Source organism: Panulirus ornatus, chromosome 23 (genome assembly GCF_036320965.1).
Source record: "Panulirus ornatus isolate Po-2019 chromosome 23, ASM3632096v1, whole genome shotgun sequence".
Lineage (NCBI taxonomy): Eukaryota > Metazoa > Arthropoda > Malacostraca > Decapoda > Palinuridae > Panulirus > Panulirus ornatus.
In genome coordinates, this window is record NC_092246.1 from 20,182,404 (window position 1) to 20,209,028 (window position 26,625).

General features: G+C 45.5%; 2 protein-coding genes across 2 annotated transcripts in view; both read left to right on the plus strand.

Annotated features, from left to right (window-relative positions):
* LOC139756873 (sodium- and chloride-dependent GABA transporter 1-like) overlaps positions 1-12,894 on the plus strand; it is a 64,022-nt gene extending 51,128 nt beyond the window's left edge. Inside the window, 3 exon segments of the mRNA XM_071676726.1 lie at positions 8,072-8,172; positions 9,535-9,702; positions 12,458-12,894. Coding sequence (XP_071532827.1) covers positions 8,072-8,172; positions 9,535-9,702; positions 12,458-12,658 — 470 coding nt within the window. The 3' untranslated portion in view covers positions 12,659-12,894.
* Positions 12,895-15,204: 2,310 nt separating this feature from the next.
* The window catches only part of LOC139756874 (inter alpha-trypsin inhibitor, heavy chain 4-like), a 457,935-nt gene continuing 446,514 nt past the window's right edge, over positions 15,205-26,625 (plus strand). Inside the window, exon 1 of the mRNA XM_071676730.1 lies at positions 15,205-15,358. Within this exon, the coding sequence (XP_071532831.1) occupies positions 15,335-15,358 (24 nt within the window). The 5' untranslated portion in view covers positions 15,205-15,334. The remainder of the gene's footprint in view (positions 15,359-26,625) is intronic.

Sequence of the window (26,625 nt, forward strand, 5' to 3'; positions counted from 1 at the left end):
TCTCTTTTTTTTCCCCCGTCTAATCATGATAATGTGTTCATATGAATCCTTCCTTAGCCAAGGAGGTTCTGGTGTTCTCCACTTTGTTCTCTGGTATGCGTTCTCATGTTCTTTATTGATGTAGTTTGTAATTTATCTCTTAACTTGAGTAAATGTATTATCTTCATTTATCATCTTCATTCCCACGAATATATTTTCACAGGTCGAAGGTCACACAACACGAATGTGTTCGTGTGTGATTGTATTTCGTTGTAGTTAGTTGTAGTCGTATTTCCATATACGCCGTGTCTGGTGCGTGTTGTGGATCTGCTGATGTGTAAGAGAACCGTTTCCCGTTTTTTTACTCGAAGAAAAAAAAACGCAGCTTTGAAGTTCCTCCCAGATTGGTGTCACACGTCATCCCAACACTCGAGATCTTTGGATATGTATTTCCTCCATGATAGACTGTGGCGTGTGGTGGCTCCAACACCCCCCCACTGCTACATGGCCAATCACCCGTCAGTACACACACACACACACACACACTGCTACATGTTCAATCACCCGTCAATACACACACACACACACACACACACACACACACACACACACACACACTGCTACATGGCCAATCACCCGTCAGTACACACACACACACTGCTACATGACCAATCACCCGTCAGTACACACACACACACACACACACGCTGCTACATGACCAATCACCCGTCAGTACACACACACACACTGCTACATGACCAATCACCCGTCAGTACACACACACACACACACACTGCTACATGACCAATCACCCGTCAGTACACACACACACACACACACTGCTACATGACCAATCACCCGTCAGTACACACACATACACACACACACACACACACACACACACACACACACACACACACACACTGCTACATGACCAATCACCCATCAGTACACACACACACACACACACACACACACACACACACACACACACACACACACACTGCTACATGACCAATCACCCGTCATTACATCGTAGTTCCCGTCCATACCCCATGAGATGCGTGTGACCAGTTACCAACAACTATACACACCTCCCATGTCTAACAACCTCATTTAGGACAGTGGCTCTCCTGTGGTGGAAGGATTGGGAAAGCCAGTGTAGGATTGGGAAAGCCAGTATAGGATTGGGGAAGCCAGTGTAGGATTGGGGAAGCCAGTGTAGGATTGGGAAAGCCAGTGTAGGATTGGGAAAGCCAGTGTAGGATTGGGGAAGCCAGTGTAGGATTGGGAAAGCCAGTGTAGGATTGGGAAAGCCAGTGTAGGATTGGGAAAGCCAGTGTAGGATTGGGGAAGCCAGTGTAGGATTGGGGAAGCCAGTGTAGGATTGGGAAAGCCAGTGTAGGATTGGGAAAGCCAGTGTAGGATTGGGAAAGCCAGCGTGGAGGAGACCGGGAGGACTAAACACCACAGTAAACATATTTTAGTGTGTCCATCATGGCCAAGGCAAGGCCATTAATATTTGCTTCTTCCTCTTCCTCGAAATGTGAATTCGTTTTCGCTTTTTTTGTGTGTTAAATGTAATGTATGGTCTAAGGCTAACTGGTATGTCAGAGGTCTGACCTAAGCATACCTGACTTATGAGTATATTCTATATGAGTTTAAGTGGAATAAATAAAGGCAGACAGTATGAATTATGTACATGTGTATATATGTATATGTCTGTGTGTGTATATATATCTATATATGTATACGTTAAGATGTATGGGTATGTATATTTGCGTGTGTGGACGTGTATGTATATACATGTGTATGTGGGTGGGTTGGGCCATTCTTTCGTCTGTTTCCTTGCGCTACCTCGCTAACGAGGGAGACAGCGACAAAGTATAATAAATAAATAATAATAATGATTTACGAAGTCAAATAATTGTATAACATTTGGGTAGTATGTGTATGTGTGTGTGTGTGTGTGTTTAAGGCCTAGGTAGCGATGTTTTCGTTAAGGGTTTTTGACCCTTACGGATGGCTTGTGGCGTCGTGGGGTTAAAAATAGTGCTGTACGCGGGATGAAGTAAGGGGGGAGGAGGCCGCCCTACTCAGCCTCCCATCCACGGCCTATCTCACCCTATCATCTCTCAAACCATGATAAATGATGGAGATAAGCACTGGGAGGGCGCGCTCTCTCTCTCTCTCGCGCGCGCGCCCTCACGTAAACGCAGTCATAAATTCAAGTCTCTCTCTCTCTCTCTCTCTCTCTCTCTCTCTCTCTCTCTCTCTCTCTCTCTCTCTCTCTCTCTCGCGTCATCTTGCTCCAGCACCACATACCACATCCTGGGTTCCCAGTATATATATATATATATATATATATATATATATATATATATATATATATATATATATATATATATATATATATATATATTCTAACCTACGTTATTGGCAACACTCCTGGTTGGGAAATATTAAATACTTGTTGGCAACTGTGAGAGCAGTTTGACAAATTCTAGATGTAATTAAGTTAAGACATATTTTTCCCCTGAAATTATATTTTCTCTCATGAAAAATGTTATATATATATATATATATATATATATATATATATATATATATATATATATATATATATATATATATATATATATATATATTTTTTTTTTTTTTTTTTTTTTTTTTCAAACTATTCGCCATTTCCCGCATTAGCGAGGTAGCGTTAAGAACAGAGGACTGGGCCTTTTTTGGAATATCCTCACCTGGCCCTCTTCTCTGTTCCTTCTTTTGGAAAATTGAAAAAAAAAAAAAAACCGAGAGGGGAGGATTTCCAGCCCCCCGCTCCCTCCCCTTTTAGTCGCCTTCTACGACACGCAGGGAATACGTGGGAAGTATTCTTAATCCCCTATCCCTATATGTGTGTGTGTGTGTAGGAATTGCTGTTAGTTATAAACATGTATAGAAATACACATCTAGTTTTAACATGTTAATTTTGGGTCTCATGTTTCCCCAGTGAAGTGGAGTGAGGAAGAAGAGGGATATATATATATGTATATATATATATATATATATATATATATATATATATATATATATATATATATATATAATAGAGTGAATTGGAGCGATGTGGTATATCGGGGTTGACGTGCTGTCAGTGGATTGAATCAAGGCATGTGAAGCGTCTGGGGTAAACCATGGAAAGCTGTGTAGGTATGTATATTTGCGTGTGTGGACGTATGTATATACATGTGTATGGGGGTGGGTTGGGCCATTTCTTTCGTCTGTTTCCTTGCGCTACCTCGCAAACGCGGAAGACAGCGACAAAGCAAAAAAAAAAAAAAAAAAATATATATATATATATATATGTATATATATATATATATATATATATATATATATATATATATATATATATATATATATATGTGTGTACAGATAGATAGATAGATAGATAGATAGATATATTAGGATGAAACTATGTAAAATATTAGAGGGTATTGTGGGGTTGGGGGGGGGCAGTATTTTGTATAGAACGCGCATCAGGATAATGATATAAGTAAATCGAAAAATCATTTGTTTACGTTATTTACACACACACACACATGTCCAGCCAAGGATCAGCCAGTATATGTGGTCCGCGTGTTGGTACTGAGCCACATGTAGTACACAATGTACATGTACGTCATATGTACCTCGTTAGGTATAGAAATAGAACAGTCTATCCTGGCGTGACCCCAATTTTCTTGATATTGGCCTCACTGACCTCGCATCTCGCTACCTGAGGATTGTGGGATGGAAAAGAGCTAACCCACATACTGGCCAGGGTCTGGAGGTCTGAAATTCCCTCTGGCTTCCCTAAGCCAAGACGTCAGGAGAATGTGTGTCATGAGATAACATGACACGAAGATACTCTGTCTCATGACGCGTGAATTGCCGTCTCCAGTTAACCCCAGTAAGAATATAGAGTACATGTTAAGCTCATGATATAACTTTGCCTTTTCTTTTAAGGGCAAATCCTCCGTTGTTTGAGGGAGGCGTGGCTCTGGATGATCTCCCTGGCCCTCTTCATCTTCCTAGATCTAGTGACACTCCCTGTGTTTTGTAGGGTCAGGGAGAGGGACCCGCGAAATTCGGGCAATGTCTATACATAGATATCTACTGAAGTGTTGTCGTTAACTCTATGGGATGGCGGGAACTGGAGATCCAAATGTAGTTACTCTAACAACGGAGGTGACGGAACGTGGAAGTAATCCTTGTGGATTATGATCCTGGAAAGGTTTTATTTTGAGACATCTTCCATTGTGTCGCCTTAACACGACCCAGCGTTCCATGCGTCTCGCGGGAGATGACGTACAGGAAGGTGTGTGTGTGTGGGTGTGTGGGTGTGGGTGTGTGTGTGTGTGTGTGTGGGTTGATCTCATCGTTCATACGCCTCTGCCTCGTCCCGGCTGGGATGGCGTCTACTCATACGCCAAAACTGTAGCTCACCCAAGTTACCGCCCGCCCCCGAGTTAGGCCATTATGGACCCATTTCCATACAGATGTCTGGCTGGATGACCAAGATGAGTAGTTGTATGGAAGCAGCAAGCGTCTCTCCCTCACCCCATAAGGCCTCATATATAGTGGCAGTGGATGTGGTCTTAATCCTTAACACCTGGAGAAGGTGGTAGAATAGTTTGCCCGTTGGTGGATGGATGTAGTTGGACGATGATGACGGCCTTAACGACCCCTTGGCAGTTAACGAGCCTGATCCCCCAACCAGCCAGTTACCACCGCGTTTGGCCGCGGGAACCTCACAACCTCTGCCTGGGGTTGTAAAAGCTCAAAGTCGAAAAGGTGACATAGTGAACTGTTCGATGCTGTAACGCGCACGCCACACACACCCCGTACACCTAGTGTAGACACAGCACAAACTGACTACACACACTCCTCGTTAACCTCCGACAGAAACCATCGCAGTCCAGATAATTATGTTATCAGTGATCAACCCAGAACGAATTTCAACGAAGCAGTCCTGGTGTTACCCATGCTCTCTCTCTCTCTCTCTCTCTCTCTCTCTCTCTCTCTCTCTCTCTCTCTCTCTCTCTCTCTCTCTCTCTCTCTCTTATACTTTGCGCTCCTTCCAGTGGTAAGGTTATGTGGACTCCTTTGGGAGGATTCCTTTTCTCTTTTTTGACAAGTCTGTGCTCCCAGTGTTGCAGCCTAGCCCTGTAAAGATCAGTTTTCGTTCGCGTTGTAATTCGGGCAGGCGGAATCCGGTAACACCTTCCCATTTCAGTGATGTATATAGTTCTTTTGGGTTGGTTGATCTTCGTTCAGCCTCTCTCTTGGACTTTGCCTCTCCGTTGAAACCGTAATTTCCGTACACTTGTATCACTTGATTAGCCTTTGATCTTGAGTGATGTACAGTACGTTTTCTTTCATTACCCAGCCTGCCAGAAACCCTCCTCTGTTAGCTCATAATGGCTGCCCTGCTTTTAAGAACGTTGGCGAGGAGTTTTAGAAATGCCTTTTAAACCCAATCGTCTTAAAAGAATTGAAGTCGTAAGTCCTCGTTTATTGTTTAACAATGTTTATCCGGGAACAATGCGACGATGAATGTCCACATTGCAGTCGACTCTACGGAGAGGAAGTGTAAACAAAGCGTCATAAGAAAGTGGGGTCTGGTCGGCCCAATTCAGATGGTCTCTTCTTGGATCACCTCGACACAAACACACTCGAACCATCATTAGAAGGTAGTCTTATTCCGGGAATTTAATCCGCTTTGTTGAGCTTTGTTCGTAAAGCGAGGATCGTCTGTACGTACCCGCTGGGGTTCCAACCCCCTTTGTTGGTGTCATCGTATGTCGAGGATCGTCCGTCGTTGTTCTGGTCGTATGTCGAGCATCGTCCGTCGTTGTTCTGGTCGTATGTCGAGCATCGTCTGTACGTACCGTCAGGGGAGCTAACCCTGTTGTTGCTTGGTTCGTGTAGCGAGGATCGTCTTCACACAAGTGTCTCCTCTAAGCTGGCTTAGTTGAATGTTAACTTGAGCGCCGAGGAACTGACTCATTTCCGCCTGGTAGAGTTCGTCCATTCTAGATAAATTGTTGATTTAAGATGTCAAGGGACGACTTTGCATGCAGTTTTAGGTACAGTTTTTTTGAGTGTTAGATTGAGAGATGGTATTAAGACACCCGTACTACAATTGAACTCTATACTACATTTATCAATAGTAACTCTTACTGTTTTTGTTAGCAGCAGAACCTGTCAGCTGTACGATCTGTCTACTGTGCTCTCCGTCAGTTTACACTTCCTGTCTAATGTACGACCGGCCAACTAGTATATACAACTAACTGTTGTATATACCACACGTCAGTTATACTTTCTGTCATGGATACTACCTCTCACTTATATTGCCTATCAGTTATACGATTGAATGACTATACTCCATGTGTCTGTAGGGACGTGCGGTGACCTGTAGAGTGTCATAATGTCTAGTGATGTTGCGTGGTGGCCTGTCATAACCTGTGGTATGATCCTCTGGTCTTACAACTGAGTGTCAGGAGCGAGGCTCTGACGGAAGGTTCCTTGCTAAGATGTTTACAACTGCTGACGGCTTTGGAGGTCGCTGGCGCTCATTAAGTCTACCGTTCACAAATGCGTATTTGATAGTATCATACAGTGTTAATGTGTGGGATAGTGAGACAGAAGGCTCCTCCCCCACCCACCACTATAGATGGAGAGAGGACAGTAAAGCAGAAGGCTCCTCCCCCACCCACCACTATAGATGGAGACAGGACAGTAAAGATGGAGGCTCCTCACAGGCCACCACTCCCTCCGGCACATAAGCTGTCTGGAAAATAACCATAAGAGACACTGTTGGTAATATAGAGACGATTCAATGATAGTGGAAGTTCAGTCGCGCCTCTCTCTCTCTCTCTCTCTCTCTCTCTCTCTCTCTCTCTCTCTCTCTCTCTCTCTCTCTCTCTCTCTCTAGTCTATAATACGACTGAACATTCCTGGGTGGATGTTCCCTCGCTGGAATGAAACGGTGGGACCGTTGGAACGCTCTTTGTTTATGGTGCAAAACCGGGTTTTAGGCCCTTGAGCCTATTTTCGTCCCTCTCTCTCTTTATATCCCATAACCCCAAGTGTTGCCAGAGCCACAGTGGGGAACGTCTTTTGTGAGGATTAGAATTTTGTTTACCTCCTCGCGTCACGACGGTGCGACCCTCGAGTACGACGGTACGACCCTTGAGTACGACGGTTGCACGGCCCTTCAGTAAGGGCTGTGTTGCCCTTGAGTACGACGGTGCGACCCTTGAGTACGACGGTTGTATGGCCCTTCAGCACGGGCTGTGTTGCCCTTGAGTACGACGGTGCGACCCTTGAGTACGACGTTTGTATGGCCCTTCAGTAAGGGCTGTGCTGCCCTCAAGTACGACGGTACGACCCTTGAGTATGACCTTTTGGTTGTGGGGGCATGAAGGTTCAAGTGGAAGGCCAGACCATCATGCCCCCGGGTCGTGCCTTTGTGCTCAAGGGTCGTACCTGGGTCCAGAAGGGTCGTACCGTCGTCCTCGAGGGTCGCACCGTCGTCCTCGAGGGTCGTACCGTCGTCCGAGGGTCGTACCGTCGTCCGAGGGTTGCACCGTCGTCCGAGGGTCGTACCGTCGTATTCGAGGGTCGTACTGTCGTCCTCGAGGGTCGTACCGTCGTCCTCGAGGGTCGTACCGTCGTCCTCGAGGGTTGTACCGTCATCCTCGAGGGTCGTTACATCGTCCTCGAGGGTCGCACCGTCGTCCTCGAGGGTCGTACAATCGTCCTCGAGGGTCGCACCGTTGTCCTCGAGGGTCGTACAATCGTCCTCGAGGGTCGTTACATCGTCCTCGAGGCAGTGAACGCAGTGTAAGCACCAGAATCAGTGATGTTCCTTGACATCACTACCTTACACGTCGTGCCAATTAAAGCCCTAACTACCAATTAATGGAATCCATGGTATTTATACCCAGCCAATTGCCCCAGCCCGACCCTGACTGGCCTCGTTCGCGTGATTCATTCAGGTGGTGACCTCATCCATATGGCCGGTGACCCTTACATTGACCTTATCTGCCGGCAGGTGGCGGACGGGTGGTGCGTGACCTGGAGATGATGACCTCACGACCTGTTAGCCCCTTCTGGTACCTGACCTGGGTCGCTGTTACGCCCTTGCTTCTCCTGGTAAGTACTACCGTGTGTGGTTGGGGGAAAGGGAGGGAAATGGGCAAGGGTGATGGAGGGAAGGGGTACAAACTAGGGAGATGGAAGAGGATGGAAGATGACGTCACTGGTGAGATGGAGTGTAGTTCAGAGGGGAAGGAGTGAAGGGGGTTCGATTCCTAATGAGGGAAGGGTCTCTGGTGTTGCTGGGGGTGTTGTAGGGGGGGGGAAGTGAGGCCCCTGGTGTTGCTGTGGGTGTTGTAGGGGGGAAGTGAGGACCCCTGGTGTTGCTGGGGTGTTGTAGGGGGGGAAGTGAGGACCCCCTGGTGTTGCTGTGGGTGTTGTAGGGGGGAAGTGAGGACCCCTGGTGTTGCTAGGGTGTTGTAGGGGGGGAAGTGAGGACCCCCTGGTGTTGCTGGGGGTGTTGTAGGGGGGGAAGTGAGGACCCCTGGTGTTGCTGGGGGTGTTGTAGGGGGGGGGAAGTGAGGCCCCTGGTGTTGCTGGGGGTGTTGTAGGAGGGGGGGAAGTGAGGCCCCTGGTGTTGCTGGGGGTGTTGTAGGGGGAAGTGAGGACCCTGGTGTTGCTGGGGGTGTTGTAGGAGGGGGGGAAGTGAGGCCCCTGGTGTTGCTGGGGGTGTTGTAGAGGGGAAAGTGAGGCCCCCTGGTGTTGCTGGGGGTGTTGTAGGGGGGAAGTGAGGCCCCTGGTGTTGCTGGGGGTGTTGTAGGGGGGGAAGTGAGGACCCCTGGTGTTGCTGGGGTGTTGTAGGGGGGAAGTGAGGACCCCTGGTGTTGCTGGGGGCGTTGTAGGAGGGGGAAGTGAGGCCCCTGGTGTTGCTGGGGGTGTTGTAGGGGGGAAGTGACGCCCCTGGTGTTGTTGGGGGTGTTGTAGGGGGGGGTGTGAGGCCCGTGGTGTTGCTGGGGGTGTTGTAGGGGGGAAGTGACGCCCCTGGTGTTGTTGGGGGTGTTGTAGGGGGGGGAAGTGAGGCCCTTGGTGTTGCTGGGGGTGTTGTAGGGGGGAAGTGACGCCCCTGGTGTTGTTGGGGGTGTTGTAGGGGGGGAAGGAGGCCCCCTGGTGTTGCTGGGGGTGTTGTAGGGGGGAGGGAGGTGGTGGATGCCTCTGGTGCATGCTGGTGTGCCGTAGAGAGAGAGAGAGAGAGAGAGAGAGAGAGAGAGAGAGAGAGAGAGAGAGAGAGAGTCAGTGTTAATCATTGTTATTGTACCCTTCCTCCCTCCCCACACACACACACACACACAGACACACACACACACACACACACACACACACACACACACACACACACACACCCTCCCTCATGTCGTCAAGTGTCCAGTTCTCGCCTCACACACACACCATGACCCACCCTTCCCTTCCTTCCCTCACCAGTGCATCCTACTGAACATCGTGGAGACGACTGGCCACATCCACTTCAGGGACTACGTGTTCCCCTTCTGGTCAACAGGCGTCGGCTGGTTCATCTCCTTCCTGCCCTTGCTGGCCATCCCTGTCTACATGGCTTACTACCTCCTCACAGCCAAGGGCGACGTGCCTAAGGTCAGTCTTAAAAGGGGGTCAGTCTCGTGGGTGGGGGGGTTGTGAGGAACCCTGAGGCTCTGAAGAGGGGGGGGGGTCAGTCTCGTGGAGAGAGAGAGAGAGAGAGAGAGAGAGAGAGAGAGAGAGAGAGAGAGAGAGAGAGAGAGAGAGAGAGATTGGGCCATTTCACAAGGGAGTGTTTACTGTTTTAAGTGGCCAGTGATGAAGGGTTACCGTCCACTTGGCCATTTGTGAACAGAACATTTGCTGTCTAAATGGCCAGCTACAAAGGGTTACCGTCTACTTGGCCATTTGTGAAAGGAACATTTACTATCTGAATGGCCAGTTACGAAGGGTTAGTCTAACTGGCCATTTATGAAGTAAAACTTTAGTGTAAAAGGCCAGTTATGGAGGGTTATTGTCTAAATGGCCATCTATGGAAGGAAAAGGTTACAGTCCAAATGGCCAGATATATAGATTTAAAGGCACCTTTTTAAATGGTTCAGTTGTGAATAATTTGTTCTTCCTACAAGATTGGGTAAGTGTAAGAGATGTCTTGTTTACTGTAAGGTCAGTCGTGAAGTTTATAATTTATCTAAATGTAAGTTTAAAGGGTCATACTACAAGGGCATATATATAGAGACCTTTTCGCATTGGCAATCTAATCTGGGATAGACCTTATCATCATAAGGTCAGCCTGCAAAGACCTTTCCTAAAGATTCCATATGAGGTCATTTGATCAAGGTCAAAAAACCGCAATGTAACTGAAGGTCATTCAGTCTTAAAAAAGATTCTCTCTCTCTCTCTCTCTCTCTCTCTCTCTCTCTCTCTCCTGAAGGACCAGTCGTGAAGGAAGGGTAGTCAGGAAACCCTCTCCCTCGTAAGGCTTGTTAGGGAGACTTGTTGCACAGTGAGGGAGTAGGGAGTCGGGGGTGTCTAATAGGTGGGTGTTGGGAGGAGGGAGGGAGGCCTCCTGTAATGGAATTCTTGAATGACATTGCTCCAGTGGTGACAGTGTTTTAAGAAGACGAGGATGAAGACGAGAAGGGCGTAAAGGAGGTCTGATGGCAGAGGTGAAGCTTCAGTTCATTTGTTTTTTCTTCGTAGTTTAGAATCAGACTCATGGGAATATATCTATATCTATCTATCTATCTGTTTAATATATATATATATATATATATATATATATATATATATATATATATATATATATATATATATATATATATATGAGAATAACAAAGAGAAAAATAGAGGAATGATACTGGATTTACAGAAAACAATTGACGAGCTGGAAGTTGAGGCGAGCGTGTCACCGAAGCCTAGCTCAGCTTCAAATGAAATTCAGAACCGAAACTTTGCTCTTATTACTAAGTAACTTAACAGCTTACAGCAGCTAAGTTGACGAGAGACTAACCCCGGTTACAACCCTCGCCACTGACCCAGCTCTTAAAGCCAGCACAACAAACCTAAGTAAGTGAACACCATCCTAAGTGTAGACAACATTTCGCCCGTAAAAACAAATTCTCCATTTTCGTTGAACTTGAACCTTTTCCTCCAAGTTACCGACACACCCATTGCCCTGGGTAACCCATTCACCTCCCAGTCTTCTACGCGGTAGAATACCACATAATACTGTAACTACCTTATGTCTAACCTAACATCTCCTTACATCTAGTTCTTCCAATGTCGTTGCATCCTAGACTATGGCAAACAATTCCTTGTTTCCATTATCAGATCAGATGTTATTTACTCTATGACATACCCCATCCAGGTACCAGGAATACAAACCCTTGTTGCATTTCATCTATCTCTCGTTACGAAAGGCCCTGTCCATATACCTAGCCTCAAATGTCCCCGACAGTTCCCCCATGCCTCTTCCTCTTCCATCGCTGGTCTGTTAAAATCGCGACTTCCTTCTCTTGTTGACCACCATCTCATCATCACGTCCTTCTTCCTGAGCGGATCATATATCCTCCTAGGGGGGGGTCGGTAAGCTCCCCTATTCCTTCAGGGAAAGGCACAGCCTCGCCTATCCAGCAGCGAACCTATGAACAGCCTCGCCTATCCAGCATGAACTTACGAATTTGAAAATTATGGTCCTTGATTTCACTGTCAGGAGTTGACAACAGACACGCCCTCGCATGAGTAAGGTCAGCGAGCAACAAATGAGCATCAGGGATTCATTGCATTCCACTAACTATACAATTGCTTTGTTATATACAAGTAAATATAACGATTTGAGCAAGTGTTCAATATAGAGTTTAGTAACTATCTTTAACAAGAGTCTGATGTATATTAACTGTATTCTTAAGTTTCTGTAAAATGAGATTAAAATTCCGTATTAGTGGAACCCTTGCGTTATATATGGTAACGAGAAAATAGGAATATTTCAATGTGGCAACATCATTCTTTTTTTTTTTTGTCTATACTTTTCAATAAGGTATAGATAAGCTGCTCATGTATATTTTTTTTAAAAAACAATTAGACAATCCTTTACTTGAAAATGGTTTAATGTGTTTTAATGAGCTGTGGTTATAATTTGATCATTGAAATTAAAACAATATATAAAGAAAATGTGCATTTGATGATAGCCTAGCCAGGACGATCGCAATGGTGTGGGGGTAAATAATATCGAATTAACCCAACAACAAACCTTAAATGTATTCTCTAAGTCATCATTAATGTCAGAGGTTTTCTCTTCCAGACGACCAGCATCTTACATTTTAAAGGATATAGATCTAACAAGTAAACTGAATATTAAAACTGCTTTCAGCGTCTTAAGTCTGGCATGAACCCATCGCCTGCTTGGGGTCCGGCGTTGGAGGAAGACAAGCAAGCATGGATGGAGTACGTGGCCCTCCATCCTCTCCAACACCATCGCCTCCACTACAGGTTTGAGGACAGACCACGGAGGCCAGTCCAACCCGTCCCCGAGGCGGTGCCCTTGGCCAACCTGCCCGAGGGCGCGAGCTAGACAAGAGACTCCTAACCTGCTCTTCCTCCTCGAACGCGCTCCGTCGTACCTCTCCAAAAATCGTAGCGTCGATCACGCGAGATCGAAGGTCCAAGGTGGAATGATGGTGGGTCATGGAAACCTCCTCATTCATGAGGAAATGTTATACATTGACTATGAGGGATTAAGACTAACATTTAAGACTTTAAAGAGGCGATGTCCCATATGTTGTTGAGTAGATTAAGACTGTAATCAAACTTGTGTTTTTTATATCCCAACGCAGATGTAAGTGACCTTACCTTTGTGATATCTTGTTAACTAGTTCTCATATCTGACCTTGCCAACTGACCTCATTCATAGGTCAGTGAGGAGAGGAAGTCTTAGGTCAAGTGGCTATTTTGATACCTGACCTAGAGTTTCGGGGTCGTTTTGGTACAATGAGTGACAATATATCTTCTCATATCTTTTATGAATGTTACTTTCTTGTGACATGTTATGATGCCGTCTTCTTATCTTTCAATAATTAATGATTTTTAACGATAACTGAAGAGATTGATTTATTCTGTCAATATAAAAAGGATTTATATTTGGGAGGTTACCTGTATACACCATTGTATACTTCACCCACTAAGTCTGTTGTACGTAATTTGTTTGTGGAGGAATTGTTTGTCTAACAATTAAACAAGCAGATAGTGTGTAGTTGGTGATAGCGCTCCTTAGTGGTCAGGAACCTTTGCTTAGGAGTGAGTGTTAACGACCCAACAACCGCTGATGGTAAGTTGTGACTTAAGCCTAGCAAACTCTCAGTTAATTATTCGCATAACCAAATTGTATACGTATCCATTTACTTTACTTATTTTGTGTCTTGTTACTTCAAGGATATTTGATGGACTGTATTTTTTTTATTTTGATAAAATTCAGTCCATATAGTAAACAGTTATATAGAGAATATAGGCTGCTGCTCTCAGATATAGGAAGATATTTCATATAGCTGGCCCGTAAATGGGTCATTCATGATAGGCTACGTCGCTATGTGGCTGCTGGCAACTCGAGGGTGGATGGATGGTTGTTGTGTTGTTTATTTCTTCCTCTACACCACTAAACTTTACATTTCTCAACAAGACGTTAGAATTTTTTGTTTCTTCTTCGACCATGAGTGCCGCTGTTTACCATAATGAATGATCAATAGTGGGAAAATTTTTTTTAGTGTTGTGTTGACAGATTGTTGCCACCGTTTCAAGTCGTGGCAACTGAGGGAGGATGTTTGAACATGATAATCTGTATTTTGTAATCATTGATGTCATCCTTCGGTTTTTCCTAGTGTGACAGCTTATTCTTGGGGTTGATAGATACAAAAACAGAACAAAAAAACTATTCAAGTGTCGCCTCTTCCTGTGTATGAAGCTAAGCTTGAGTACAGAAGAAATAAACTAGTGAATTCATATGAAGCGGTGTTACCGGACTAGACTATAGCATTTCCAAGCTTATGTTATCTTGAGTATAGTCTCGTCAGTGAACTTTTCACTCCAAAGGAGCCTACATTCTCCTGCAGCTGGATGTAGAGCAACAACAGGGCATGCAATTTTTTTTTTCCCCATAGATTCGTATCGATCATAATATTCAATATTTTAATCCGTTATTTTCCACTCGTTCTCCCTCCCCCAGATCATGAAAAGCGTCTCGACACTTCAAAAATACCCACGCACGAGATCAGAAGAAAAAAAAAAATGGACAAGGACACCAACTTGAGCCATGAAACTGTGAAAAAAGAAGAAGAAAAAGAGTTGACAAGTTAGACCTTAGGTTGTGCACGGCCGAGCATTCACAAAGGCCGTAAACTCTGGTCGTCTCGGGCGAGTGGCCTCACAATCGAATGTCACGCGAGTTTTACTCTAGATTTTGGGGAACATTTCTTTTTTTCTATTTCGTCTTTAAGGACACATGTATGCCTTTCTCTGAGGCCGCTGTGGTCTCGTCAAAATGCGAGATAGAAAGTCTGGCGTGATGCGTGTTTTTGAAATGGCGTAGAATTTAGAAATATTATTATTGAACGTTTTCCCCAGAAATACCTTGATTTATATTGTGTATTGGCTTATTGTTAGTAGTATACAATACAATACCAAGTTGAATAAGTGCACGATATACCGAGAAGCTTCAAAGAATGCTTTTCAACTGATATCAAGAACTGAAAAAAAGGGTAAATTTCTAACCTACCATGTCTGTCTTGAAATCAATAAGGCATTGGAACCCCGTCTACCGTAGTCGTAACTATAGTTCAAATCATTTTACAAAATATCAATCGTCATTTGAAGTGCCTTTTAGTACATTATATGTAAAACATTCCCCGTACGGCCATTTATGTATCCCTTATATTCTCCCAGCTCATTTAAAATTGATATTACAGACGACCGCAGGCAGTTGTAATTGGGGGTGCAATCACTAGATGGCACTGACGAGGAAGATTCCACGTTATGATTTTTTCCTTATACTTTCCACTCTTGATGTGTATTCTGGAAACGACGACTCGTTCCCTGTGGACGGAGGAGCCATTTCTCGACTGTTCTGTGTTAGTGACGCTCCTCCCGCGATCTTCTGCCACACCAAGTGAGTGAGAAGTGACTCAATAAGTGACTCCAAGTCTCAATAATGGAAGAATAAGGTGGTCGTCTGCCGGGAACAGCGTCTACGTTGGTGAAAATGGCTGCTGATCTACAGAACCAGGTGAGTGTGAGGTACAAAGATGGTCTCGTCGCCTGTATTCCAGCTGTAGTCTCGTGATTATGTACTAAATTACCGGGGGAATCGTCCGGGTTTGCCTGTGGTTGTTGATAATTATTTGTTATCCGTGTGCTTCGTCGTTTATAGATTCATATTAACGAAACTTGAAGGACAACTGAGTTGTTTTTGTGTTTTTTTGTAATTAAGGGAAATATACTTACAGCGGGAGAATGAGTTCATAAATCCAGTAACTGTATTATAATTAATTGCATTATTACCTATCTTTGATAACTACATTATCACCCATCTATGATAACTGCATTATTGCCCATCTTAAAATGTTTTTGATTTCCACGAAGTGGGCAGGGATATGAAGGTCATGGAAAACGTGGGTTTAGGTCCAGCCACTTCCGCATACACTAGACAAGTAAGGTTAGTCGTAGGTCCTAGGATGAGCTTGCCTAGTTATCCTAGCCAAGCCGTAATCGACCTTACCTAGCCAAAGAGACTAGGATAATCTATCTAATCTAGCTAAGCCATCGTCGATCTTACCTAGCCTAGCCGAGACTAGGTTCGCTTAACCTAACCTAGCCATTCCTAACCGAGACTAGGATAACCAACATTACCTAGCTAAGCTAAAAGTTAGCTTGGCTTCCCCTAACTTAGAGCTAAGTCCAGCAGCCTTAGCTTACCTGCCATAGCCTAGCTTAGATAGCTTACTTTTGACGTACTTATTAACAAATTATAATGTTGGAGCGAAACTGATGAATTACCATAATTACCCTTATTTCCAGAGTAAATAACTTGTTCCGTGTATACTTAAGGTGCCAGATAGCTTTCATGTGGTTTAATGACCCCCTTAACCCCCCGTTCCCAACATTTACCCACATAGCATGTTTTATAACCCAGAGCTCATACTTGCCGTTTATCATAACTACGTCCATTATATAATTCATTACTTTCACTGACGTGTCAGACAACCGTGAGCAGTCCAAGTTAATGTCGCTCCAAGAATTCATACCAAAGGTGTTTTGAAGAGTAGATTAATGTTGAAGTAATATATATATATATATATATATATATATATATATATATATATATATATATATATATATATATATATATATATATATTATCCCTGGGGATAGGGGAGAAAGAATACTTCCCACGTATTCCCTGCGTGTCGTAGAAGGCGACTAACAGGGAAGGGAGCGGGGGGCTGGAAATCCTCCCCTCTCATTTTTTTTTTTTTTTTTAATTTTCCAAAAGAAGGAACAGAGAAGGGGGCCAGGTGAGGATATTTCCTCAAAGGCCCAGTCCTCTGTTCTTAACGCTACCTCGCTAATGCGGGAAATGGCGAATAGTACGAAAAAAAAAAAAAAAAAATATATATATATATATATATATATATATATATATATATATATATATATATATATATATATATATATATATATATATATATATAAATGCTAAGCTTTTTTTTATTTTATTTTGCTTAGTCTGTGTGAGCCACATAACTCAAAAGCCGCATGCGGAAAGCATCCCAAAACATTGCAATATAATCCATATTTTTTTCTTCTTTTTCATTCGTATTTACTCAATAAAACGTGACGATTATGTATATATATATATATATATATATATATATATATATATATATATATATATATATATATATATAGGAATAGTTACCCAGTCGATAAAGAATAAAACATGCCAGAGCCATTGACACAAGGAGTGAGCAATGTTCCTCAGCAGACGGCTTGCCCGGCACTTATTTCTATTGTGGAAATTCAGATGATGTATTGCACCACTTGGGGGGATTTACCGACATTTTGTAGAGTGTGTGTTTGCAGTTATCGAGAAACTTCAGTATTGGTTATCGGAGTGTGAAGAAAAAAAAAATTTAGACTAACATTAAATCGCACGAGAGCTGTTTTTCTTGATCTTTCTTCTTTTCGTTATTTTTTGCTTTGAAATACGAGGGTTTTTCCCGTACCACAGTTGTACACTGTTACTAGTGGTATTCACTAACTGGTACCCTGTAGGGATGTGGTCACAGGAAATAACAAAATGATTTAATCATATGTGTTTATGTGCATAATCACTGCGGATATAATAACTCTTTGGTTCGCATTTTGATTCCTAGCGCTTGTTAGACCACCGTGTTTGATTAATCAAAGTTGCACATCATCAGTAAATCGTAAATTTCACAAAAAAAAAAACCGAAACATTAATTAAAGTCGTTCCTGATCAAATGTTTTTTTTATACATATATTTCATAGCTTGTGAACACTTAGTACAACGTAAATGAAGGATTATTGAAAGTCTTTCCTCAACATTTGCCACCAGACTATAAAAATAACTCTAATTTCATAGGATTTTGGTGTGATTTTGCATAGGTTTACTGTTATGATTATATTTTTTTCTTAACGTTTGTTGGTTCTTCATCCAATTGACCTAAATTACATTACTCTTTTTTCGTCAAATAACGATTGTTGCTTCTTCATTCTCAGTTGACCTAAGTAATTCGCAAAAGGATTATGATAAGAGGAACATTGTACTTCGCCTCGAATGGTATATCACTCCCAAATGTTGTTCTCTTCGAGTAGAAAATGGCGGTGTACATATTGGTTGTTTGTATTTATCGCCTCTTGTTGTTCGTTGCTACTAGGAATTCGTAGTAGCTGGTGTATCAGTTGGGGGGTTTGGTTGACTAGGTTCGCTTTTCACATGTATTTCCCGCGAGGTTGTTACATTTATTTATCACCACATTATCCAAACATAGAACTGAGCAACTCTACTTTGTTACGAACCCGCTGAGTTTTGGTATTATTTTTTCATATTTTCTTTCTCTTTCTTACTCCGGTCACATATTTGTATATCGCACAATAAGTGAAATACCATACGTGTTTGTGATAGGGGAGGCCCATAGATCATGACGAAATGACTAAATAAATACTCGTTAATAATTCTAATGCTAATGGAGAAAAAAAAAGTTGATTCATTTCCTGTGAATTACACGTCCATGTTTGACGTGGAAGTAGATGGCAAGTGAGAAATGACTGCCTGCCTTTGTGTACAGCAGACCACGTCGCCGAGCCCCAGCGGCTCCTGCAGGGAAAACCCAACACTTGCCACTGTTGTAAGGTCAGGACACACACGCCTCTTGCCCACTCCTTCAGCGCGACGGTACAGAATATTTTCAAAAGGCGTTAATCCCCCTTTTTCCTAACGTAATACATTTTCCGCCATCAGAATGTTGTACAGCCGCGTTCAGACAATGTTAGGATGGTCTGCTATTGGTCAAAAGTATAGCATGTTGTTGCTTATTCAAACACGCTCTCCTCCGCTCTCCCGTCCCGCGCAACGGTTTCGATGTAGTTCGGGATTATGATATACTTGAAGGAGAGTGAGCAATTCTGAATGATATTTTGTATTGATTTACAAGCGTTAACGTTCATTGGGAGTTGAATGATGAACTTAAGGGTCTGCGGAAGAATGTTACACAGTTTCGCTCAAGATGTAAACTACGTTTGCTGTTGGTAAATAATGATTTGGTGTTTTTTGTAGGGCGTGCAAGAATATAACTTTATATCATCGCGGCTTTGGTTGTAGAGGCAAGCTTTGGTTGAGGTACAACCAGATTTCTGTGCACCGGGAGATGTACGATGAATAGCCCCTATCATGTATATATAGTGTCGCTATGGTGACTGTTGTCTTGCTGCCTACCCTCACCCGACCTGGTGTGGCCTCAATTCCATCATGCTAGGCTCCATCATTACACCTTCCCACCTCTCTCTCCCGCTTGCCTTCCCCTCACCCTACCAAGCGTGGCCTCAATTCCATCATGCTAGGCTCCATCATTATACTTTCTTGCCCTCACTACACCTTCCCCCTCTCTCCTGCTTGCCTTCCCTCACCCCACCAAGCGTGGCCTCAATTCCATCATGCTAGGCTCCATCATTATACTTTCTTGCCCTCACTACACCTTCCCCCTCTTTCCTGCTTGCCTTCCCTCACCCCACCAAGCGTGTCCTCACGTCCATCATGCTAAGACTCCATCATTATACCTCCTCACCCTCTTCCTTGCCCTCACTATCCCCAGCAGATGCATTGGATTGCCAAAGAAGTGCATCATCAAATAGTACCACGGTAAAAGTTACCAACTGTTCATCATTTCTCCATTATAAACAGACGTGATTGTGGCTGTGTGAGCTTCTTCCTTTACCCCTCGTGTGTGTGTGTGTGTGTGTGTGTGTGTGTGTCACGCTCTCACTCGTGTGTTGCGGTCGTGGGAAGGTGAGATAGACGTACATTGTGTACAGTTGTACGCTCTCTGGCTTGTAGCAGAGATGTGTACACGATTTACGTACAACTCTTGCGCGCGCAGAGAAATGACTTGTTAGATCTAAACTGCCGTTTTGATTTCCGTTATCGGTAAAGGAGATACGCGTGTGGTACCTGTGTTACGAGGTCAGCAGTATCTAGAAGGTTCTCACGGTAGATTAGCCACAGTGACACCACCATTACCACCCCCGCCCTTCGAGTGACCTATGACCTTTCTCTTATATCGAAGTGACCTTTGACTTGCCTAAGATGACTTTCTCACCACCCGTCAGCGTGACCTTTGACCTACCCTAGTCAGATGACCAGACCCCCTATGAATGTGACTTAGTTCCCAAAGGTGACCCTTGACCTATCTTTCCTTCAGGCTACCTTTAACCTGGTTTCCTGTCGAGGTGACCTCCCCCCCCCCCCCCCCCCCGAGCTACTCTGTGTAACCCTGATTGATGTGGATGGCCTTCCACGTGACCTTTGACATGCCCTTCCCTCAAGGACGAACTGGAGCTGCTAAGTTGACCTACCCTTCCATCCCTCTCTAAACTTTGACCCTCCCTCCCTGACCTTTGACCTCTCTTACCCTCACATCTTCTCGTACAGGTCACATTTCTTCCATGGACTTGTTGAGTCAGGCATTTCATCATGATCGCCCTCGTACATGTTTGGTTATATAGGTCAGGTCATCCATCATATAGGTCAGGTCAACCATCATATATGTCAGATCAACCATCATATAGGTCAGATCAACCATCATACAGGTCAGGTCAACCATCATATAGGTCAGATCAACCATCATATAGGTCAGGTCAACCATCATATAGGTCAGGTCAACCATCATATAGGTCAGATCAACCATCATATAGGTCAGGTCAACAATCATATAGGTCAGGTCAACCATCATATAGGTCAGGTCAACCATCATATAGGTCAGGTCAACCAACATATAGGTCAGATCAACCATCATATAGGTCAGATCAACCATCATATTGGTCAGATCAACCATCATATAGGTCAGGTCAACCATCATATAGGTCAGATCAACCATCATATAGGTCAGATCAACCATCATATAGGTCAGATCAACCATCATATAGGTCAGATCAACCATCATATAGGTCAGGTCAACCATCATATAGGTCAGATCAACCATCATATAGGTCAGGTCAACCATCATATAGGTCAGATCAACCATCATATAGGTCAGATCAACCATCATATAGGTCAGGTCAACCATCATATAGGTCAGATCAACCATCATATAAGTCAGGTCAACCATCATATAGGTCAGATCAACCATCATATAAGTCAGGTCAACCATCATATAGGTCAGATCAACCATCATATAGGTCAGGTCAACCATCATATAGGTCAGGTCAACCATCATATAGGTCAGGTCAACCATCATTTGAGAAGGAGATTGTTTCGCGTGGTGTCTCGAGCCGTTGACTTCGGGCTAGAAGGGGGCGCATGTTGACACCACCAGGGACACGAGAGCGAGGCCAGAGACTAAGTAGTACGTACTCACCTTACCATTCTGTAAGTACTCGTTACCCTGCCCCAGGGAGGAGGAGGAGGAGGGCTGTTCTGATTGTAGTTCTCCTCGTTGAGACCCGTGATTCTCCACCATCTTTCCCTCTGTGGAACTTGATAGTTCGTGGATGAGGTGATGTGAGCAAGACAAAAATATTAGGAGGGGGTGGTGCACTTTGGTTCCCCTACGAAAAGTGGTGGTGTGGTGTTTGTGTTTGTTTTTATAATTGTTTCTTTTGTTTGTTTGTTTTCTCGGTGGATTGGGGAAGCAACTGGTGTGGGATACAGAGAAAGCAGAGGAGGAGGAGGTCACCACCACAAATTGTGGAGGAGGTGGTGGTGGGTCGGGCCGGTTGCATGTTCCCGGGGGCAATCTTTGAGAGAGCCTTTTTCTCTTTACCACCTCCACGCCCTCACCCACTGGGGAGACACAACAGTCCGGCCCCAGGAGGAGGGAAGAGCCCCAGCCTCCGTCTGCTGGTGGGGAGAGGGAAGGGGGGAGTGGGGGGGGCCACCTTGCTCCTGCTGATGGTGAGAGGAGGAGGGGAGGCACCTTGCTCCTGCTGGTGGTGAGAGAGAGAGCCCCCGTCTTACTCCTGCTGGTGGTGAGAGGACCACCTGCTCCTGCTGGTGATGCACCAGCTGCTGTTGGTAGGACGTGTGTGTGGGGGGGGGGAGGTGGCGGTGGAGCATCACTCGTAGGATTACAGTGAGTGTAGGAGGATCCTCCGGTAGCGAGCAGGGTGTACATACACACGACGGAGTGGAGTCCAGGGTGTCGGGGAAAGCGACGCTGTGGTTCGTTGTGGTGCAAGGTGGGTGAGGAGGGAGTGTGTGTGTGTGTCAGCGGGGCGATAGGCTCATGTGGTTGTTTGGGAGGGGAAGAGGAGGAGGAGGGGGTACAGGAGGAGTGGTCAGCTGTCCAGCACTTGTGCTCTGCAAGCAGATAAAAACCAGACACTTAAATACAGAAATATCCGTCAAGCGTCTTAGTATTACAGGAAGAGAAGGGGGTCACATTACCCCGTGTATTAGGATCCACATTTTGAATTTGATGCCACTCTGGCCGAATGTCGTATAGAGAGCGGTACAAGCTTGGAAGAGAAAGCTTTTGTGTCAGCTTGATGTACGGTAGAATAAATACATAAAACGGTGCTGGCGTGTCGTCACACTTCTGGTGTAAAGGGTCGTCTGGGGGGAACAGACAACTTCACTGTCTTGCAACATCGCTTTTACTAGGCTGGGAGGGAGGCAGTGAGTGTGCTCTCTCTCTCTCTCTCTCTCTCTCTCTCTCTCTCTCTCTCTCTCTCTCTCTCGCACCACGTCTCCAGGCTCGCAGTTGCTGCCCACGCCCGCCGGGGTGTGTCTGAGCGCAAATGGGAGGTTCGCCTCTTAAGAATTAAGGGAGAAGCGGGAATGAGTGGGCGACGCCCTGTGTTCCGGAGAACTGCTGGACCAGCAGGAGCGGCGGCAGCAGGAGACGACGTGCGGCTCTGGAACGGATGGAAAAGGAAGGAGTGGGTGGGTGGAAGGGCTTGTCTGGAGGGAATATTGGTGGTGTAAGTAACGAGTAAATGCAGCTGGGGATTACTTCTCCTGGTTTACCACCTGGAGGTGTTGGGGGCTGGCTTGGCCAAAGTCCTCCCGGGCGCAGCTCCGTCGGGTCGGGGTTGGGGTTGGGGGGAGGGGATTCGAACGCATGAGTTGGTAATGTGGTGTTCCTTAATGCCACTGATGTTGTAGATCTCTGGGGAGACTGTGAAGGTGAGGTGATGAAATATGAAGGCCCCCGTGTCCCAGCGGTGGCGTGAGTGAGGGAGGGAGAGAGAGAGAGACGCCTTTGGTCGTGGCTATGCCAGCGATGTTACATGTTGTCGCTGGTTTCTGTAAGCGTTGCTGGATGTGGTCGTTGGTTTCTGTAAGCGTTGCTGGATGTGGTCGTTGGTTTCTGTAAGCGTTGCTGGATGTGGTCGTTGGTTTCTGTAAGCGTTGCTGGATGTGGTCGTTGGTTTCTGTAAGCGTTGCTGGATGTGGTCGTTGGTTTCTGTAAGCGTTGCTGGATGTGGTCGTTGGTTTCTGTAAGCGTTGCTGGATGTGGTCGTTGGTTTCTGTAAGCGTTGCTGGATGTGGTAGCTGGTTTCTGTAAGCGTTGCTGGATGTGGTCGCTGGTTTCTGTAAGCGTTGCTGGATGTGGTCGCTGGTTTCTGTAAGCGTTGCTGGATGTGGTCGCTGGTTTCTGTAAGCGTTGCTGGATGTGGTCGCTGGTTTCTGTAAGCGTTGCTGGATGTGGTCGTTGGTTTCTGTAAGCGTTGCTGGATGTGGTCGCTGGTGTCCATACCAGTGTTAGACGTAGCCAGAGTTGTATTCCTGGACATGAAGGGCGCTTCTACAGTGATAGACGCGACAGATACAGCTGTAGTCTGGTTGATGGGACCCTATTGTATGAAGACCCGCTCTCCTCCGTATGGGAGTAGAATACACCAAACAGATTGTACACTTTGCGTGGCCTGTAAGACCAGGGCCCTCGGGGATTTAAGCGTGTGTGTGTGTGTGTGTGTGTGTGTGTGTGTGTGTGTACTCTGTCGGGAGGGGTTCATGTCGCTAGGGTTGACTGCTGAATATTCTGCCAGCTGGTTCTCCCGACCGGTTGCTGGTCATCACCATCACCCCCAGGCCTGGTGGAGGGAGGCGTAAGTTCTCACACGAGAGGCGACGTTTGGTCGGGTCGACCTTCGTAGGGGGGGGTGGTTGTTAAGGGTCGTTGGTCTTTGCAGTCAGTGGTAGGTCGGAGTCCCCCCCCCCCCCCCCCAACGAGGTGACCTAGGGGTATACGAGTGTGGTACGGGGGGGGGGGGTGAGAATATGGGGGATGTAGGAGAAGGGCAGGTCAGCTGAGGTCATGATGGTGGGGGGGGGGGGATGGCATGGTCAGGAAGAAGGGTAGGCCAGGCCATTGATCGCTGGTTACCCCTCTCCCCCATCTCTCTCTCTCTCTCTCTCTCTCTCTGGCCAAGGACCTGCATAAATACTCCCCTGTCGTAGTATACCCTCTCATCCTCCACGTCCCGCCGTAGGGAGTAGTGTGCCGGTGGGCGCTTGGTCGCTGGGGGCGCCCGTATCATCCTCCGCTGCTCCCGTCCTCTTGCTTCATCGTTTCATGCCTGCTGTGCGTTCGTGGGGTAACCTGCGTCTGTATGACGCGTCGGACGGTTTCGAGTGTCATAATACAGGAGGAGGAGAAAGATGCATTATTAAAGAGAGACGAGACACAGGGTCGACCCAGTCTTCACTCCTCTGTACTTGTTTGCTGGTTTTGTATTTTACTTGCCCGAATCCTTTATCTCCAACGTAATCCAATTTCGCTCTCCTCCTCTTCATTTCGTTTTTTTTTTTTTCACATGTTTAACGTTCGTCTTTCTCGTCCCTCTTCGTTCAGTAAAAACAAAAACTCTCTCTCCCTTTTTCTGTTTGTAGCGCTGGCTCGTTTTCTATACTTCCTTTGTTTGGTAATTTCCTCTGTTATCGCGGTTCTTCTGCTCGCGTACCTGGGGTCGAGGGCGTCAGTTGTGGGGCGTGGGATGTGGGGAGGGAGGAGGGGGGGAAGAATTGCTCCCCAGGGGCCGTTTTCTGTGTGGCGCCAGGTTGTGGACGGGGGTTCGGGTTGAAGTAACCGGAGTTTCCTTCGCGGTGGTGAGATAAAATTCAATTTACTCCAGAGTTAAGATAAGAAAGATAAGAAGGAAAGAAAGACAGAAAAAAATTGCTTTTCCTACTGTATGTTAGCGGTCGTAATGACGTGGTTAGCGTCCCCCAATCCCAAGGCTGCTCAGTGGGCGGTGGTCAGCACGGGCAGGGGTGCTAGATGGGTCGTTAATCGAAGGCGTCTTGGGTCGTCTGTGAGCTGTGGTCACTCCCTTAAGGGTCAGGGCATGTAATACAGGAGGGGAGGATTTGCAGTGCAGCTCTGCACCTCTCTCTCTCTCTCTCTCTCTCTCTCTCTCTCTCTCTCTCTCTCTCGTCCATCATCGTAGTGCTGTGTAGAAGTCGCCTGGGCTTGGGAAAGTCGTGCACGTCATGACGCCGGCGGTGCAGCATAGATAGAACAGCGGCACAGCGCAGTGTCTCTGTGCAGCTTCGTGGCCTGTGGCAGCGTGGCGACTGATTCGTTGAGTCTGGCGAGATCACACACTCGTGTGTCGCACTCGTTGATCACGCGCTCATTTATCATGTAGTTTATATATATATATATATATATATATATATATATATATATATATAATAGTAAATGGAGAGGGTAGTTCAACACACTCAGATTATCTCTATTAATCTAAGTGGACTGATCGTGTAGATTATACTTATTGCCGATTATACGTGGACAGATATCATAAGTACGCGAATAGATAATGGGAAAGATGTAATTCAGGGAAGGGAGGGGGGCGCGGGGGAGTGCAGTGATGGGAGTGTTGGTTTGTGTTGAGCGACAGAAAACGGGGCACGAGTCGTGGTCTCCTATCATGGCTTGGGCCGACGTTAATCGTAATATGACGTGAACGAAGTGTTTGCCGACTCGACCCAACGCTGGTTCTGTTGTTAGTGTTGGGATGTAGTGTAGTATAAACAAACGTTACCTGTAAACAATGCATGGAGCCAATGCGTTATACGGGGACAGATGTTACAGCGTAAACTAACACTGTAGTGTAAACATGAGGAATGTCGATGTATATTTACGGTGATGTACGAGCGTATTGCCAGGCAACAGTGGTTACGGGAATGGATGTACTATCCAAGGGGGGTGTGGGGGAGGGTAGTTAGTTATAGCCCAGTGTTTTATGTGAACGTTACAGGTACAGTCGGTGGGGTGGAGGGCATTTGTTACAGTCTAGAAATAGCCCTGTAAAAACGTAACTATAATACGAGTCGGCTGGATCAGTCTTCGTAAAGTTCAATTACACGCGGTTCCCGTGGCTGACTGGGAATATCGGAGGTAAGGAATGGCTCCTGTTTGCTCAGGAAATAGCTTTAAAAATGTTTGAAAACCGCGGGCGTATATATATATATATATATATATATATATATATATATATATATATATATATATATATATTGGAAAGGATCACAATTTTGCGCGTGATCAATATATTCCTATGATGAGTCCACGGGGAAAATGAAACGCGATAAGTTGCCAAGTGCACTTTCGTGTAATAATCACATCATATGTCTATAAACCCAGCCATACATCGGTCCTTGTAACCCAGCATTACTTACAGTGGTACACATGTAACCTAACCACGCTTGTCAGATCTGACACTGATACAGAGCTGCCCACGACATCTGGGGAGAGTGGATGTGACCCCGACGAGGCCTTTTCCTTCCTCTGTTCCTGGCGCTACCTC